At 42.7% G+C, this 17,479-nt stretch overlaps 1 protein-coding gene across 2 annotated transcripts; it reads right to left on the bottom strand.

Moving 5' to 3' along the window:
- Positions 1-3,186: 3,186 nt before the first annotated feature.
- Positions 3,187-8,705, bottom strand: LOC122002086 (probable arabinose 5-phosphate isomerase). Of its 2 annotated transcripts, XM_042557141.1 has the most exons (4): positions 8,004-8,705; positions 4,248-4,338; positions 4,115-4,190; positions 3,187-3,537 (listed from the first exon to the last, which is right to left on the bottom strand). In XM_042557141.1, the coding sequence occupies exons 1-4, from the start codon at positions 8,652-8,654 to the stop codon at positions 3,381-3,383; spliced, it is 975 nt and encodes a 324-aa protein (XP_042413075.1). In that variant the 5' UTR covers positions 8,655-8,705; the 3' UTR covers positions 3,187-3,380. The 2 variants fall into 2 exon arrangements, with proteins under 2 accessions (XP_042413075.1, XP_042413074.1); XM_042557140.1 differs by having other exon boundaries at positions 3,188-3,537; positions 4,115-4,338.
- Positions 8,706-17,479: the final 8,774 nt, after the last annotated feature.

Genomic DNA, 17,479 nt, shown 5'->3' with positions numbered 1-17,479 from the left:
CTCACGGGTCTTATACAGAAACACATGCTCGAAAAAAGAGGCATTTCTCGATTCGATTATCGAGTTATTGTATATCCGGTATGTGTGACTCATACACACAAAATCGATAAGCACTGTTGTTATGTGCATATCCAATAAATATACAATCAACAGTCTCTGATCCTATCTTAATCCTTTTCGGATCAGGTACCAACACTTTGGCAAGACACCCCCACATTCGTAAGTATTTATAGGATGGTTGTCTTCCATTCCACAACTTATAAGGGCTCTTATCTATTTTCTTTTGGGGTACCTTATTTAAAAGGTAATTAGTTGTTAACACAGCTTCCCCTCACATGTACTCTGGCAATACCAGAGGTCAATAGAAGAGCATTCATCATCTCCTTTAGAGTTCGATTCTTTCACTCAACAATTCCGTTTTACTGAGCAGTATAAGGAGTTGTTGTTTCGTGTCTGATCTCATGTTCAACACACAACTCAGCGAATGGTGACACATATTCACCGCCTCAGTCACTTCGAACCACCTTAATCTTTCTATTAAGCTGGTTTTCAACCTCATTCTTATAGAGAGCAAAGTTCTATATACCTTCATCCTTACTTTTGAGGAGATACACATAACAGTATTTTGTGTTATCATCTACAAAAGTGATGAATTATTTATTACCATCACGTGTTGGCGTACCTTTTAGGTCGTACACATCAGTGTGGATTAGATCAAGTGGTTCATTATTTCTTTCAATATCTTGAAAGGATGACCTTGTCATTTTCGCTTCAACACAAATCTCACACTTGTGTTTTGGGTCAAGGTGGAATGTAGGTATACTTTGCATGTTTATTAATCTACGTAGCACATCGTAGTTAACATGTCATAGTCTACCATGCCACAAACACGAAGACTCAAGCATATAAGTGGAAGAGCTTTCATTTTTATTTATCTTGGGTCTAATGGTCATTACATTGAGCTTAAACAGCCCATTAGATACATAGTCTCTTCCTACAAACATTCCATTTTTGGACAATACAACTCTGTCTGACTCAAAAATAATGTGAAAGTCATGCTTGCTCAAAAGTGATCCGGACACTAGATTCTTCTGAATCTCTGGAGCATACAACACATTGTTTAGAGTGAGGTCCTTGCCCGAGGTCATCTTCAGCACCACCTTTCCTTGGCTCATGATGTCTGAGGTTGCTAAGTTCCCCATAAATAGTTTGTCTCTAGTGACTTCTTTGAAGTTGTGGAGTAGTTCCTTGTTGCAGCACACATGTCTGGTGACTCTAGTATCGATTCACCATTGTCGCGGGATTGAACCGACCAGATTCAGTTCTGAGACCACAACGCAGAGGTCGTCATTTCTAGTCCCTCGTTCAGGTTGGCCTCTTGCTTTTTCTTCGGCTTTCTGCACTTCGAAAATTTGTGACCCACTTTGTCACAGTTGAAGCACTTCCCGGAGAACTTCTTCTTACTGATGCCTCCTCTAGGTCCCATCTTGGAAGATTTGGGGTTCTTCCGTTTCGAGCTTTAACCATGCTCGACCACGTTGGCTTTCACAGTAGCCGAAGAGAACAGCTTTCTCTCTGAACTCTTGTTGTCTTCTTCGATGCGAAGTCGAACAATGAGTTCTTCCACATTCATCTCCTTCCGCTTGTGCTTCAGGTAGTTCTTGAAGTCCTTCCAGTTGGGAGGCAGCTTCTCGATGATAGCAGCCAGTTGGAAGGTTTCACTCAGAACCATCCCTTCTGAGTGGATCTTGTGCAAGATCACCTGAAGCTCCTGGACTTGGCTGATCACCGTCTTGGAGTCAACCATCTTGTAGTCCAAGAATCGGCTCACGATGAACTTCTTTGCCCCTGTATCCTCCGTCTTATATTTCTTGTCCAGGGACTCCCACAACTCTTTAGCCGTACTCTTCATGCTATACACAGCGTACAGCGAGTCGGCAAGGCAGTTGAGGATGTAGTTTCGGCAAAGGAACTCAGAATGAGTCCATGCCTCCACTGTACTGATGGTTTGCGTATCAACATCCTCAGCGACCTTGGGAGGATCCTCAGTCAAGAACCGAGCCAGATTGAGTGTGGTCAGGTAGAAGAGCATCTTCTGCTGCCACCTCTTGAAGTTCAGTCCATTGAACTTCTCTGGCCTTTCCCCATGACCGATTGGTACAGTTCCAATCGGGGCGGAGGGGGCCTGCACATGTTGAGTCTGTTGCACCTCAACAGTTCGTTCCGTGGGCATTTCAACAAAATCGAATTTGTTTCAAGATTGTTGGATACAAACAATCTGTAGCCGGAGATTTTGAGAATGTAGCTGAATTTAAAATTATACGGAAGTTAAATTCAACTTACAATAGAGTTGACCTGAGCAGATAATCTCAGACTGCCAGCAAGGGATGATTTTTATCCAAGTGCCGACCGGGCGAGCAGAGTGGCTGGTCGGGCGAGTGAGACAGGCCGATCAGTCGAACAACAACGACAGGTCGAGCAGAGCGGTCGGAGCAGACAGGTCGACCAAAGCAGAAAAGTTGATCGGACGCTCAGCGATAAGCCGAGCAAAGAGGTCGATTGGGAGATGCAGATCGGTCGAGAGAAGAAGACCGGTCGGGCGGGCGGGAGAGACAAACCGGGCGGGCGAAGAAGCAGATCGATCAAGCTAATGCAATAGTCTATCTATAATCACAGCCTCCTTATATAGGAGCTCAGATCAACAACAATATTAATGACCTTAATTGTTTCAAATGAGCAAATTTTTTCCCGACCGATCCGGCATTCATGTGCGCAGATCGCGCTCGCACACGAATCAACTTGGTTCAGTGCAATCCGGACCCTGGATTTGCACACCCACGCGTGAAAGAGAGTCTCTCCCCATGCATTTATTCACATCCTCAATGTATGTGAAACAATATAAACCAACAAACTTGCCTTGAAACTTCCAATGTGGGACTAAAGTCTCATTCACAATGGAACTTCTGCTCTTCCACCTCTTCTCCATTCACACTTATTCAACATTGCACTAGTGAAAAAACTGTTAAACTTCCATGCTACATAAATCTACTGTCTTGTGTTCTACCAAAACTAAATGTTAAGCTGTACCATGATCTAAATTATGATTTATTGGAGAATACAATGAACTATATAAAACATCACTTGTGAAACAACTTGCTCCGAGGGCAAATCATTTGAATTGATCAAATGGATTTCAACATTTCATAGGTATAGGTTATGTTAGCAAAACAAACTAAATACAAAAAAAAAAATGGTTCACATGCTATGCTACTTTGGGGGTTAAAAAGAGTTGTGGTAGAATTCATCGAGAATGAATAAAGCATAACGAAACAAATTGCAAGAAGATAATGGTCTAATGGATGAGACGCGCTGAAGGAGAATTACAAGCCAGCAGAAACCAATCCATGCAACGTGATGATCCCTACCACTGTGTTTTGGTCATCAACAACAGGTAAGAATTGCACAGCCGATGGGGGTGATTCCATCGTCTGCATTGCTTCCACAGCCATGGCATCTGGATTAATTGTTCTTGGATTCCTGTTGCAGAAAAACAAAAATGAAAGATAATTTGAAACTTGCAGTTGATCGCAAATGAAGATGAAATCACAATAACAAAATAAATTGTAGATGATTATGCGCATCCTTTTCTGCTACTAAGTTCTATGTAAGGTCATATTATAAGTAATATCCAACTCATTTAGAGTTAAATCTCTTTAATTATTTTAAGTAGAGTTTATCCTTTATCCCTCACATCTATGTCTCAACTTAATCTAACCTATAAAACTACAAAATCTATTTGTCGTTTTTGAATATGTTACTACCATCTTAAACTAGATTTTCCTCATTTCATCGACCAAGCTACACCTTATTGTTTGCTAAGAACAAAATCTCCAGTTTCCTTGCCATGCAACCTCACACATCCATCTCAACCTACACTCACATGGATAGTTCCTTTTAGTTTAGATTATTTTCTAATTTTACTCGTCAACAATTGGAGAGTTCAGACTTATACATGGTTTTGCTGTAACATAATTTGGAATTAGATATTTATGCAGTAAAAGAAATTCAAAAATGGGAACAACTTGAAAAACCATTACAATAGAATATTGGCTACCTGTTGCACATCTCGCCGACTGTGAGATTGAATATAGCTGCACCGTGGGCCTTGAGTGTGCGACGGAGATCACCATCTGTAAAGGTTCCAATTAGATGGAGCCTATCATCAACTACAAGCAAACATCCACAACCCTTGCTTGTCAACTCTGCCAGCTGATCCATTATCATGTCCCCATCCTGGCACAGAGGAAGCTCTTCCTTTTTCTTCATGACATCCTTCACCTGCACAAGGATATCTACATGAGCATGTGCTATCTTCTCAAGGCTCTTTCTAGGACATTTCTATTCACCATCGCCTTCCCATCTCCAGTATTGCATCATGAACCTTTTTTTTTTAACTCAAACTGACTAAGAAGACAAGTTCTATAATTAAGAATAAGTAAAACTTCAAACCCGTGATGTGGCAGTTTTTTGCAGCCCCTACGTGTCCCTTAGGGTCAAAAGACCTGCTGATTTGTCAGCCAAAGTCAAGATGAGTCAAACATGACCCAAAGAGAATTGGGCTTTGATCAGATGAGACTCGGGTCCAATTGAACCGGCTTAGTACTCTTGTCTCAAAGATATAAGATTGGTTAAGTACAAGTCACCCAATGGCTCATGTCTAGGCCCAGGTTACCGACACCTCTTCTATCTCAGTCTCAGATCCCGGCACCATCCAGGTCGACACCTCTCCTATCTCAATGTCAGATCCCAACATCATCATCCAGGTCTCATGACCTAAATTGCTAGCACCCCTCTTATCTTAGTCTCAATGGCTCATGTCTAGGCCCATGTTACCGACACCTCTTCTATCTCAGTCTCAGAATCCGGCACCATCCAGGTCGACACCTCTCCTATCTCAATGTCAGATCCCAACATCATCATCCAGGTCTCAAGACCTAAATTGCTAGCACCCCTCTTATCTTAGTCTCAAATCCTAGCACCATCTAGGTCTCGGGCCTAGCTCCAACCCTTGTCATCTTGGTCTCAATCCCTAGCTGCCAACACCTCCTCTATCTCAGTCTCAGATCTAGCCACCGTCATCCCGATCTCAGTCCATGTTGCTGACACTTCTCTCATTTCAATATTCTAGATCCCGATATCATCTATATCTCGGTTTCAGTCACCATATCGTCTACTCGCAAGGCCACTCAACATTGATGCTATCTCATCATCTATCCTTGCATTTGCCTTCTTTACGAGCCCTGAATAAGGTCATTTCCTCAAGAGAGGCGGACAACGACAAATATTTTGTGACACACGGTGCCAAATGAATAAAGAGGCGGTTACAAGGTTCTCAGATATGGTCTTCTAGATGCTCTCTTATTGACACGTGGTACCTAATAAATGGAGAGGCAACTAACGGCTATAGGATCTAGTCCTCTCACAAGTGCATGCAATGATGATGGAGAAACGCACTACAACTAGCATCTGACATGGAGATACTCTTTTGACAGTTATATAAACTCTAGAAAGGGTAAGTAAAAGGGATCCGAAGTTTCAACAACTGAACTAGGTCCTCTTCTTCTTCTTCTTATCAACTTTTTCCTCTTGCTTAGCACCTCAAGCAAACCCTAATTTGAGCGTCGTAGTGGCCTATCGGGACTCCTAGAGTTGGTCTAACCCTCTTTTGAAGTGTGTTTCAAGGTTTCTTCATCATCAACACTAGCAACCTCCAAGAAACGCGTGAGTTGAATTGTCCATTGACCGGTAGTTTGACTATTCAAGGTATTTGGCCGGAACACGCAGCTTTTTATTGTAATGATATACACATTGGAAATTAGAACAGACATCAATGCACGGTATCCTACAAGAATATGGGAAGTCATGTACAAAGTTCAAGTAATCTAAACAACAACCAAACCTTTTTCCACTAGGTGGGGTCGGCTGTATGAATCATTTTACGTCATTGAGCTCTATCTCCTATTATATCATCATCTATCTTTAAATAAATTTTATCTTGTTTTATTGTTGTTAACCAAGTCTTTTTTGGTTTTCCTCTTCCTTGTTTGATATGTATGTTTATCATAGTTTCACATCGCCTAACTGGAGCATTTATTGGTCGTCTAAGTACATGTCTGTACCATCTTAAACGCGTCTCTCGGAGTTTTTCCTCAATAGATGCAACTCTGACTTTCTCTCTAATGCTCTCATTTCTTATTTTGTCCATCCTCGTATATCCACACATCCACCTTAACATCCTCATCTCTGCAACTCTCATCTTCTACTCATGTGCTCGAGTCATAGCCCAACATTCAGCTACATATAACATAGCAGGTCTAACTGCAGTTTTATAGAACTTACTTTTAAGTTTAAGTGGTACTTACGGTCACATAAAACACTCGACGCTCCCCTCCATTTCACCCATCCTACTTGTATTCTATGTAAGACATCTTTCTCAATTCCTCCATCATTTTGCAAAAATGATCCTAAATATTTAAATCTCTTGGTTCCGGGCAATTCGTCCTCTCTTATCTTAACAATTGTTTCATTACTTCTAATATTGCTAAACTTAAATTACATATATTCTGTCTTTAATCTACTAAGCTTAAAACCTTTCCCTTCTAGTGTTTCCCTCCAAGATTCTAGTTTAACATTTACTCCTTCACGTGTTTCCTCTACCAAAATAATATCATCTGCAAACAACATGCACCACGGTACTGTGTCTTGAATGCGTGCAATGAGTTCGTCCATAATTAGTGTAAAAATATAAGGACTTAGAGCTGATCCTTGATGTAACCCTATCTTTATTGAAAATACTTCAGTTACTCCTCCTGAAGTTTTTACTCTGATCCTTAATTAGTTCAATATATGTTACGCTAACACCTCTCTTTTCTAAAATTCTCTATATAATTTCTCTTGGAACTCTATCATAAACTTTTTCTAAGTCAATAAATACCATGTGTAGATCTTGTTTTTGCTCCCGATATTTTTCAATTAATTGTCTAAGGAGATGTATAGCTTCTATTGTTGACCTTCCAGGCATGAACCCAAATTGATTTTCTATCACTGTGGTCTCATTCCTTAATCTTTTTTCTATTACTTTTTCTCAAAGTTTCATAGTATGACTCATTAGTTTAATACCCCTATAGTTTGCACAATTTTGTATGTTTCTCTTGTTCTTATATAAGGGAACTAGAGTATTTATCCTCCATTGATCAGGCATTTTTTTCGTTTTCAATATCATATTAAATAATTTTGTAAGTCATTCAATACCTTGTTTCCCTAAGCACTTCCATACCTCTATCGGAATATCATCTGGTCCAACAACTTTTCCATTGTGCATCTCATTTAAAGTTTGTTTTACTTCTGAAGTCCGAATTCTACGATAAAAATTAAAATTTCTATGCTCATTTGACCTACTTAAAAATTAAAATCCTAAAGAAATGTGTCACTACCAATTACTCAACATATTGTAAAAACCTTACAAGATATCATGTCATGTTCTTTTTGTTAAGCAAAAGATATCATGCTCTGATTTCAACGTAGTACTAAAATTAGACAGGATAAAAACAATGCATTGCCAGATAAAAAAGGTTATTGGACAACATAATTATGGTTGCCTCAATAAAATAAATAACCTAAATAGAAGATGTATAGAGTTAACTTGTATATCCTGACTTCTGAATGAAATAACAGACAGGAAATAAGAACAAAACACTAAGAGAGATCAGATATAATGAAATTTGGCATACCAAAAAATTGACTTGATTCAATGAAATTCATGAGTAGAGTATCATATAGATATAGTGGTTTTATCAACATAATTACGAGGATCAATATACAGCATAAGAAGTTAACCTCACAACTGAAATGCAAAGACTGAACAGGCCAGTTTTTCAAATGTGCATTAATTTAAATTTGATTCATGGTAAAAAGAAATTAGGATGTTGTTTTTCCAGGATTACCGTAAAGATTAGGCTTTTGCCAATCTTTCCTGCGGGATGGTTGGAACCATACTGTTCCCTGGTGATCCCACGGGCAGCCATGAGGGCTGCTACGATGGTGTCCCCAAACACCATCTGGATCGCCGCCGAGGTGACGGGCGCGAGGCCAAATGGACAAAGCTCGCGCTGGAGAGGGAGATGTACATTCACATCGCATCGAGTCGCAAGGGGATTGCCGGACCCTCCGGTGGCGGAGGTGACAGAGAGAAGCCGAGCGCCCTTTGCGCGGGCGAAGGGAACGAGGGAAAGGAGCTCTTCCGAGGCGCCAGACTTGGAGAATAGGACGAGGAGGTCACCAGGGAAAACCGCTCCGAGGTCGCCGTGAAGGGCGTCGACGGGGTGGAGGAAACCCGTGCGCGAAAAACCTAGAGATGCCATAGTATGTGCGATCTTTTGTGCGACGATGCCGGATTTTCCGACGCCGGAGAAGAAGATGGCGCCGGGGGCGTCGAGGAGGACCTGGGCGAAGCCCGCCGCCTGAGAGAGGTCGAGATGTTCGAAGAAGTGCTCCATGTGGCGACGCTGCGCCTGAAACAGAAGGCCGAGGTCGCCGGCATCGATCTTGGCGGCGGATCCACGGAGGAGCTGCCGCGCAGGTGACAAAGCTCCCATTTTTGGAGGCTTGAGAGGAATGAACGAGGGCTTCAGCAAAAATAACACGGGAATTATGACCGAGATTTGGTGCAATGTTTCCATTTAAAAAAACATTTATAAAAAAAAGTAATATTCTTTATAATTAAAGAATTATTAAATATTTTTTAAAACTTCAATTATCGGTAAATTGCTCTAAACTCTTTACACGTAAATTCAACTTCCTCCTCAATTTCGACATCAGATAAAATTTATTTTCACTTTTTATATGTAAAATTTTTTTCACTTCAACTATTTGATACACACCGACTTTTCTGATTATCGTTATTTTTTTATATAAAAATCTAAAATGAAAATATAATTCTTCTTAAATTTAACATATTTAAATTAAAATCTAATATATTTTCTATCAAATTGAATATAACTATTTTTTTCATCTAACCAATCGCATTGATATACTAGATTCTAGTTAAATTGCACTAAATTTATGATAAATTATATCATTATTTTTATAGAATAAAATCTTTTATTATTTTTTATAGGTACAAAAATTCTAAAATAAGGTATAATTACTCTTAAATTTAGCATCATTTAATAAAAATCAAATATATAAATCAATTGGTCAGGCTGAAAAAGAGTCGTACTTAATTTGATAAAAAATATACTTGATTATAATTTAAATGTATTGCATTTATGAGGATTATGTCTCATTTTAGATTTTGTGACTAAAAAAATTAAAGGTAATTAGGTAAATCGATATGCAGTAAAGAGTTGAAGCAAAGAAAAATTTACATGTAGAGAGTGAAAATAAATTTTTTCTGATGTAGAGATTGAAGAAGTTGAATTTGTTATTAGGGATTTTAGGATAATTTACCGTAGTTATATTAAATTCCTTGATTTAAAGTTTTAATGAGTAATGAGAAAGCAAACGTCATTGCATTTAACACCCTTCGCATAACTTTTTTTCCTCAAAACAACCCCCCCCCCCCCCCCCCCCCCAAAAAAAAAAAAAAAAAAAAAAAACTATTTTGGTACAAGTTTGTTACTGATCTTCTGACCTTCTGTTTGGATGGGGTGAATGAAGGTTTATTAACGGAAGGGGAAGGGAGGGAAAGTAAAGTATTTATATTCTCTTTGTTTGAGAATGAGGGAAAGTTCATTAACGTATTATATTAAATTTCTTGATTTAAAGTTTTATTGAATAATGATAAAGCAGACGTCATCACATTTAACACCCTTCGCATAACTTTTTTTCCTCAAAACAACCCCCCCCCCAAAAAAAAATACTGTTTTGGTACAAGTTTGTTACTGATCTTCTGACCTTCTGTTTGGATGGGGTGAATGAAGGTTTATTAACGGAAGGGGAAGGGAGGGAAAGTAAAGTATTTATATTCTCTTTGTTTGAGAATGAGGAAAAGTTCATTAATGTATCATGTGTTACTGTATTTGGGAGGAAGTGAGAATAATGAAGGTTAAATATATAAAGTTATAAAATTACCCTCACTTTTGTTAAAAGACTTAAGCGTTCAAGAACCTAGTGCATTTTGCATACATTTATTGATTAAGATTTACACGTTCAAGCAATTATAGCTCATTTGTTAAAGTCGGCATCAGCATTGGCGTCGAAGTTAGCGTTAGTGTCAAAGTTGGTGTTGGCATCAAAGTCGGTGTCGAAGTCTACATCGGTGTCAAAGTCTGCGTAGGCGTCAAGGTCGATGTCTGCGTCGAAGTCGACGGAGTGCGAGCGTCGTGCGGTCCGAGTATTTTTTGTCATGATGCAAAGAATACCTAAAATAATGACTTTTATAATTAATATAATAAAATAGGGATAAAATTGAAATATAATTTCTTTTAGTTCTCCTTATCCTTCCTTAAACCCCAAATCGAGGTGTAAGAAATTCTTTCGTTTTATCAGTAAGGAAGATTAAAGCTTACTCTTTCTTACCTTTCCTTTTCGTAGCTCACTTCCTCCCAAATAGGATTTTAAATGTCCCTTCTCCTGTTCTACCCTTTCCTCTCCTTCCCTCACCTCCTCCCAGATAGTTCATAAATCTAAGCTTTAATCCTTGGAAATATCCTCAAGATTCAAGCTTTGACCGGAAAAAAAAAACTCACCTGATCTAGCATTGGCACCCAAAGGGCCCCCGGATCACTCACACTCATGTGGTAATACGAGTTGTAGAAAGTGATCCTTGTCCTACTATCCCTCGATGTGAACTTTAAGCTCGCCATCGTAAACCCGCCCTTCCCCTGCGACCGGAATGACACCTTCTCTATCACATTGCCAGCGAAGGCTTACACCAACATTGACCCGTGGTACCCATTCTTGGCGTCGCCCAAATTGAAGCTGAGGTTGTAGGTGCAGCAGGTGGCGGTCATGATTACCTACACCATCGCGCTCTCTCTTCCGACGACAAGCTCGATGGAGAAGTTGCTGGCGGGGACTGCTTAGTGGGTTGCGTTGATGAAGCGAACGGATTTCAAGGACTCGATGATCAAATACCAAGGAAAGAGGACAAGTGGTGTGTGTCTTCTTGCTTGGGCGGGAGGACATAAAAAAAAATCCTAGAATACCCATGGAATTACTGGTACCCATTCTTAGCATCGCCCAAATTGAAGCTGAGGTTGTAGGTGCGGCAGGTGGCGGTCATGATTACCTACACCATCGCGCTCTCTCTTCCGACGACAAGCTCGATGGAGAAGTTGCTAGCGAGGACTGCTTAGTGGGCTACGTTGATGAAGCGAACAGATTTCAAAGACTCGATGATCGGATATCAAGGAAAGAGGACAAGTGGTGTGTGTCTTCTTGCTTGGGCGAGAGGACATAAAAAAAATCCTAGAATACCCATGGAATTACTGACGGAATAGTATTTCCTCAAGGTATTACAACAAAATTGATATTCCATCATACTACCCCGACAGAATTGGGATTCCATCAGTTACCCTCGACAGATTTGAGATTCCGTTAAGCTTTCATTATACTTGTTGTTTTGTATTTCCGCTATGCTATCAAGTGTAGGAAGTAGTCAAAGTGGGTGATCGGCTATTCACCCCCCTCTAACTGGGCATCAAGGTCCCAATAGTAATTTCTTATAACAGTTAAACAACTCTGTAAAAATCTTTTAAGTTTGACGCAATGCAAGCTTGTTCCACGCCTTAGGGCTTTTGTTTTGTGGATGAACTAATTTATACTTATACTTCTTTTCGTCTTTTAGACTTAGCTTCCATAGTCTACTCGAGTAATACTATAAAGAACTTCCACTATAGTGGTCTTCTGGGTTTCCAGAAGAGTCTCCGCACTTAAAGGCGAGAGCCAGTTTACTCGTACCTCAGTCGCTCGGCTTGACTCTCTAAGACTTGCTCACGGAACAAGCCTTTTTACGAGATGGTCGATCAACTTGCTTAAACGTGAGGGTATGCTCACTTATAACTTGATCTAACGACACGAGAGTTTGAGATACTTGGCGCAAGAGCTAAGCTTGCTTATAAATCAACCGAACTGCACAAGAGTTTGGGACACTTATAACTCGACTGAACGACATGAGAGTCTGGGACACTTGGTACGAGAGTTAAGCTCGCTTATAACTCGACTGAATGACACAAGAGTCTGGGACACTTGGCACGAAAGCCAAGCTCAATTATAACTCAGCCGAATGGCTTGAGAGTCTAGGACACTTGGCACGAGAGCTAAGCTCGCTTATAACTAGATCAAACGGCACGAGAGTCTAGGACACTGGGCATGAGAGCTAAGCTCGCTTATAACTTAGCCAAATGGTGTGAGAGTCTGGGACACTTGGCGTGAGAGCTAAGTTCGCTTATACTTGACCGAACGACATGAGAGTCTGTGACACCACAAGAGCTAAGCTCGCTTATAACTCAGCCGAACGCCACGAGAGTCTGGGACACTTGACGCGAGAGCTAAGCTCGCTTATAACTCGGTCCAACGGTGTGAGAGTCTGGGACACTTGGCTCGAGAGATAAGCTCACTTATAACTCGATCGAACGACACAAGAGTCTAGGACACTTGACATGAGAGCGAAGCTCGCTTATAATTTGGCCGAACGGCGTGAGAGTCTGGGACACTTGGTGTGAGAGCTAAGCTCACTTATAATTCGGTCGAATGGCGCAAAAGTCTATGCCACTTGGCGCTAGAGCTAAGCTCGCTTATAACTTGACTGAAGGACATGAGAGTCTAGGACACTTGGCACGAGAGGTAAGTTAGCTTATAACTACGCCGAACGACACAAGAATCTGGATAATTAATTATTTTTGACTTAAGATTTCTTGCATTCATAGAACAATAACTTTTACAACTTACATAAATCTAGTGTAAACTTACTACTCAACCTGATAAGGTTGTAGATGGTTTTTTGACTTCTGTTCCGATAATTATGTTTTGCTCCAACTCAAAATTTCTTTTCTTCTGTTTGACTGGCCGAGGGTTCGATCGGACCTGCAACTCCTGTTGCATAACACTTGGGGAAGTACCTGGAAGCTAGTGTGTTGCCTAGGCTGACCCATCATGGTTGTGTTTCAAGCTAGCGACTAGCTCGACCCTCTACTTAGGGTTCAGAGCGGTCGTGATGAAGGTGGTGGCTTCCGATCGACAAGGATGGATTTGTATTTCTTCATTTTCTTTATAGACCATGGTTGGTGGAGCCTTTTGAATTGTGTTTACTTCTAGTCGTTGAGCTTTCCGGGCGGCATAATATATACGTGCTACTAGCTAGTCACCTCTAACTTTACCGACCGAGTCATCCATTGGAAACTTGATCTTCTAGCAGAAGGTAGAGACGGTGACCCATAACTCATTGAGAGTCGGTTAGCTAAGTATCACATTATAGGCCAAGGGAGCATCCACCACTATGAAATTTGTCCGGTGAGTCCTCATGAGCTGCTCCTCCCCCAAAGAGATTGCGAGGTAAACTTGGTCGATCGGCAACACTTCATTTTTAGTGAACCCATACAACGGAGTCATCGTGGGCTGAAGTTCACTTTTTTCTATCTGAAATTAATCAAATGCCTTCTTGAATATGATATTAACCGAGTTGCCTATGTCATCAAAAGTGTGGTGAATGTTATAGTTGGCAATCACTACCTTAATAATTAAGAATAGTCATGAGGGATTTCCACTCCCTCAAATCTCGAGGATCGAAACTAATTTCTGGTCCTTATGCCTTCTCCTTACTACACCTGACTACATGGATCTCCAATCGTCTCACATGTGATTTCCTAGCCTGGTTGGAATCACCGTCGGTCGGACCACTTGCTATCATGTCAATGTCGCCTTGGACGACATTACCAAGATTTTCTTCCTTCCAATCCAACCACCATGCTAACCACTCTGCCGATACCCAGGCGGGCTTTTGGTTGTCCCTCTATTGGGGTTGTTGTTGTAGGACCGTTGCGGCCGGCTAGAAGGGGGGTTGATAGCCCTGTAAAACAAAAACACCTTTCTCGAACTCTTAAACTAACACTTGTAAATTAAAGTAAGCAAAGTAGTAAATTAAAAGCAGAAACGAAGAGGCACAACTATTTACTTGGTTACAACCGACGTGGTTGTTAATCCAAGGAAGATGAAACACTATCAATCTCCTTCAGGTGGAGAATCCTCTTTTACAGCAGTGTAGGTACAGAAAGAAAGAAGATAATCTAGACAGTGGAAGCGCACAAGTGTTGTTTACAATTTCTAAGTTGATTGAAAAGCTTCTGGACCAAGGCTATATTTATAGCCTTGGTCGGGGCCGCCTGAAAGGGCCGGGGCGCCTGGAAGGGTCCGGGCGCCCTAGGGGGGATAAATTTTATCCCCCAATGTTCAGATCGAGATAAATCTCGATCTGGTCAACATTCAAGGTCCGGGCGCCCGGAAGCATTCCGGGCGTCCCGGACTGCTTCGGGCGCCCCGGAGCCCAAAGTCAACAGAAGTTGACTTTTTCGTCCAGAACCTCTTCTCTGGTTCAGTCCCGCCTCGGTCCGGTTCTTCTGCTCCAGATCCGTTTGCTTGGGTGATCTCTGTCATCAGGAAAAGGGTTCACCCGAACCCAACTTCTGGTCTTCTCGAGCAGGCTTCCCTCCGGCTTCTCGTCCCTCGGAATCGCCGCGTATTTCCTTCTTGTCCGCTGGCGTACTCATCCGCAGTCTTCGTCCCTCGGACGCACCGCGTGACGTCCTTCTCGCTAGCTGTGTCTCTTGCTCCTCGAGCAGTCTTTCGCTCCGACTTTCGTCCCTCGGAATCACCGCACGCTTCCTTCTCGTCCGTCGATGTACTCTTCCGCAGCGCCTCGTCCCTCGGACGCACCGCGTGCCGTCCTTCTCGCTAGCTGCGTCTTCCACTCGACTACTTGTGCTTCTAAGCTCCTGCACACTTAGACACAAGGTTAGAAACACACAGGACCTAACTTAACTTGTTGATCACACCAAAACAACCTTGGGGTTCCAACAATCTCCCCCTTTTTGGTGTGAGCAACCCAAGTTAAGCTAGGGTAAAATAGACATAAAATAAACTTAACTAAATTTGCAATTAAGTGCAAAAAATAAAACAAGTTAAATTTTGGTCTACCTCCCCCTAGACTTATACTCTTCCTTCTCCCCCTTTGATCACATAAAAAATAGGGTTTAAAAAAAAATCTAAGGGTAAAAACTTAAAAAAAAATTGAGATCTTTAAAAAATTTATAATTATAAATAGTCTCTGAAAATTTTAAGTATAATATTAAGAAAATTTTCTAAGTGAAAAAAAAACTTAAGCAGAAATTTTTAATTTCAGAACAGCTTTTAACTTAAAAAAATATCTTCTGAGAATTTTTCTAAGTGATCCGGCGATAAGAACAGGGGACCCTCATTGTAAGGGGTCAACGCCACATGGAAGTCAAAGAGTCGGGCGGTCGGCGATAAGAACAGGGGACCCTCGTTGTAAGGGGTCAATGCCACGTGGCAGTCAAAGAGCCGGGCGGTCCATCGAAGAAGGTCGGACCAGCTAGGCCGACCGGGGGAAGGGGTCTGATCGACCGGGCGATCGCCCGGTGTTTAGCCGATGGCAAAAGGCACCCCTATGGAAGTCGGGGTTTCGGCGCACATTGAGCAAGATCGTAGGGCCGAGCGGACGACACGCTCGGCCGAAGGCATGAAGCATACTGCTAACAGTCGCCACAAAACACATTACCGATAATTTCCCAAGTGGACCATCATATATGACCGGTCGGACGGAAGGCGGAGGTGGGCCGGTCGGATGCCCGGCAGGAGTTCGGGGAAAAAGACAAGGGACATCTTCTGACAGCTGACATGCTTCGTGATATGGTCATACTCCAAATCACGCGACAGGGGGTTCCGCTGTCCCATCGAGGACATGCTTGGACTGTAGCAGTATGGGTCAGGTAAGCTCACTGACAAGCCCTTACTGGGGTATGGGCTACGGACACGTTTACACCTCGATATGTGTGCACTCGCTTCTCCGCTGCCCTATATAAAGGCCCTCATCCTTCGGCGGAGGTACGCGTTGAATACCTTTGGAGTCACTTTTTTCCACTGCTTGCTTGCCTGACTTGAGCGTCGGAGGGTCGCCGCCGGGAACCCCTTCCCGGCCCGACTTCTGTGCAGGTTCGCCGGAGCTTCGTGAGACTAGCCGGAGATCTACATCGGTGACCCGGAGAGCGCCACGTGCCCAGCGTCCGTTGATTCAGCATTCGGACAGGATCAATTTAGCGCCGTCTGTGGGAACGCTCCTGCATCCGAACGAAAACAATGGACGAGACTGGACGACAACACACGGTGACGCTTTCGACGGAGGAACTCGACGCTCTGATTGAGATAAGGGCCGCCAAGCTTGTGGAGCAAAAACAGAAAGCCACAGCCGAGCGGCCGGAGCAGCAAGCAACGTCAGCGTCTGGTGGTCGAGTGGAAGCACCGCCGACCACCGTTGCATTTCATCGAGCCCTATTCCGCACCCCTGAAGCTGCAGCAGCTCGTAGAGATCGGGGATCTTCTTCGGACGAAATGCCTAGACGAGATGACAGAAAAGGAAAAGCCCCCCGAGCGGACGCATTGCCCGAGAGGATTAATCGCCAATTTTCAGAGGCTATTCTACGAGATCCTCTGCCGAAGCACTACGTGCCTCCGACGATCGGCAAGTATAATGGGACAACCGACCCAGATGATCATCTGGGTAAGTTTGATAACACAGCTATGCTCCATCAATACACAGATGGAGTAAAATGCCGAGTTTTTCTTACCACTCTCTCGGGATCGGCTCAACGGTGGTTTCGGAGGCTGCCGGACGGATCCATCACAAGCTTCAAGGACTTCCAAATAGCCTTCCTCCACCACTTCGCAAGCAGTCGGCGCTATCAAAAAACCAGTGTTAGTCTGTTTGCCATCAAACAGGAGCCGAGAGAGCCGCTCAGAGCTTATATCCAGAGGTTTAATCAGGTGGCCATGGATATTCCAACGGCCACCTCAGAAACAATGATGAACGCATTTACACAAGGCCTCGTGGACGGGGACTTCTTCCGCTCGCTCGTTCGGAAGCCGCCTCGAGACTATGACCATATGCTACACCGAGCCAACGAGTACATCAATGTGGAGGAGGCCCAAGCGGCTCGAAGAAAGGAAGCTCCAACTGATCGGGCTCCACCTGCCGAGCGGAAGCCTCCAACCGCTCATCAACCGCCAAGAGGACCGAGGGCCGAAGCAATCCGCTCCCCTCACGTGAGGTCCCATGTGCAAGAAGTAGCAGCCGAACGGCCCAAGCCAAAGAAGAAATGGACTCCCATATTCTGCTCAATCCACCGCACGGACACGCATAACACCAGAGATTGTCGGAGCCTTCCTTTGATTGCTCATCCTGTTCCTC

The sequence above is a fragment of the Zingiber officinale genome, chromosome 7A (genome assembly GCF_018446385.1).
Source record: "Zingiber officinale cultivar Zhangliang chromosome 7A, Zo_v1.1, whole genome shotgun sequence".
Classification (NCBI taxonomy): Eukaryota; Viridiplantae; Streptophyta; class Magnoliopsida; order Zingiberales; family Zingiberaceae; genus Zingiber; species Zingiber officinale.
This window is presented reverse-complemented; position numbering and strand designations above follow the sequence as displayed.

What these genes read in the sequence shown, in the direction of transcription:
- LOC122002086 (XM_042557140.1), bottom strand. Translation starts at nt 8,654, where the DNA reads ATGGGAGCTTTGTCACCTGCGCGGCAGCTCCTCCGTGGATCCGCCGCC. An exon ending in GCAAAAGCCTAATCTTTACG is followed by an intron (nt 4,339 to 8,003) that starts GTAATCCTGGAA and finishes ATCCTTGTGCAG; the next exon opens with GTGAAGGATGTCATGAAGAA. An exon ending in GTCGGCGAGATGTGCAACAG is followed by an intron (nt 3,538 to 4,114) that starts GTAGCCAATATT and finishes TTTCTGCAACAG; the next exon opens with GAATCCAAGAACAATTAATC.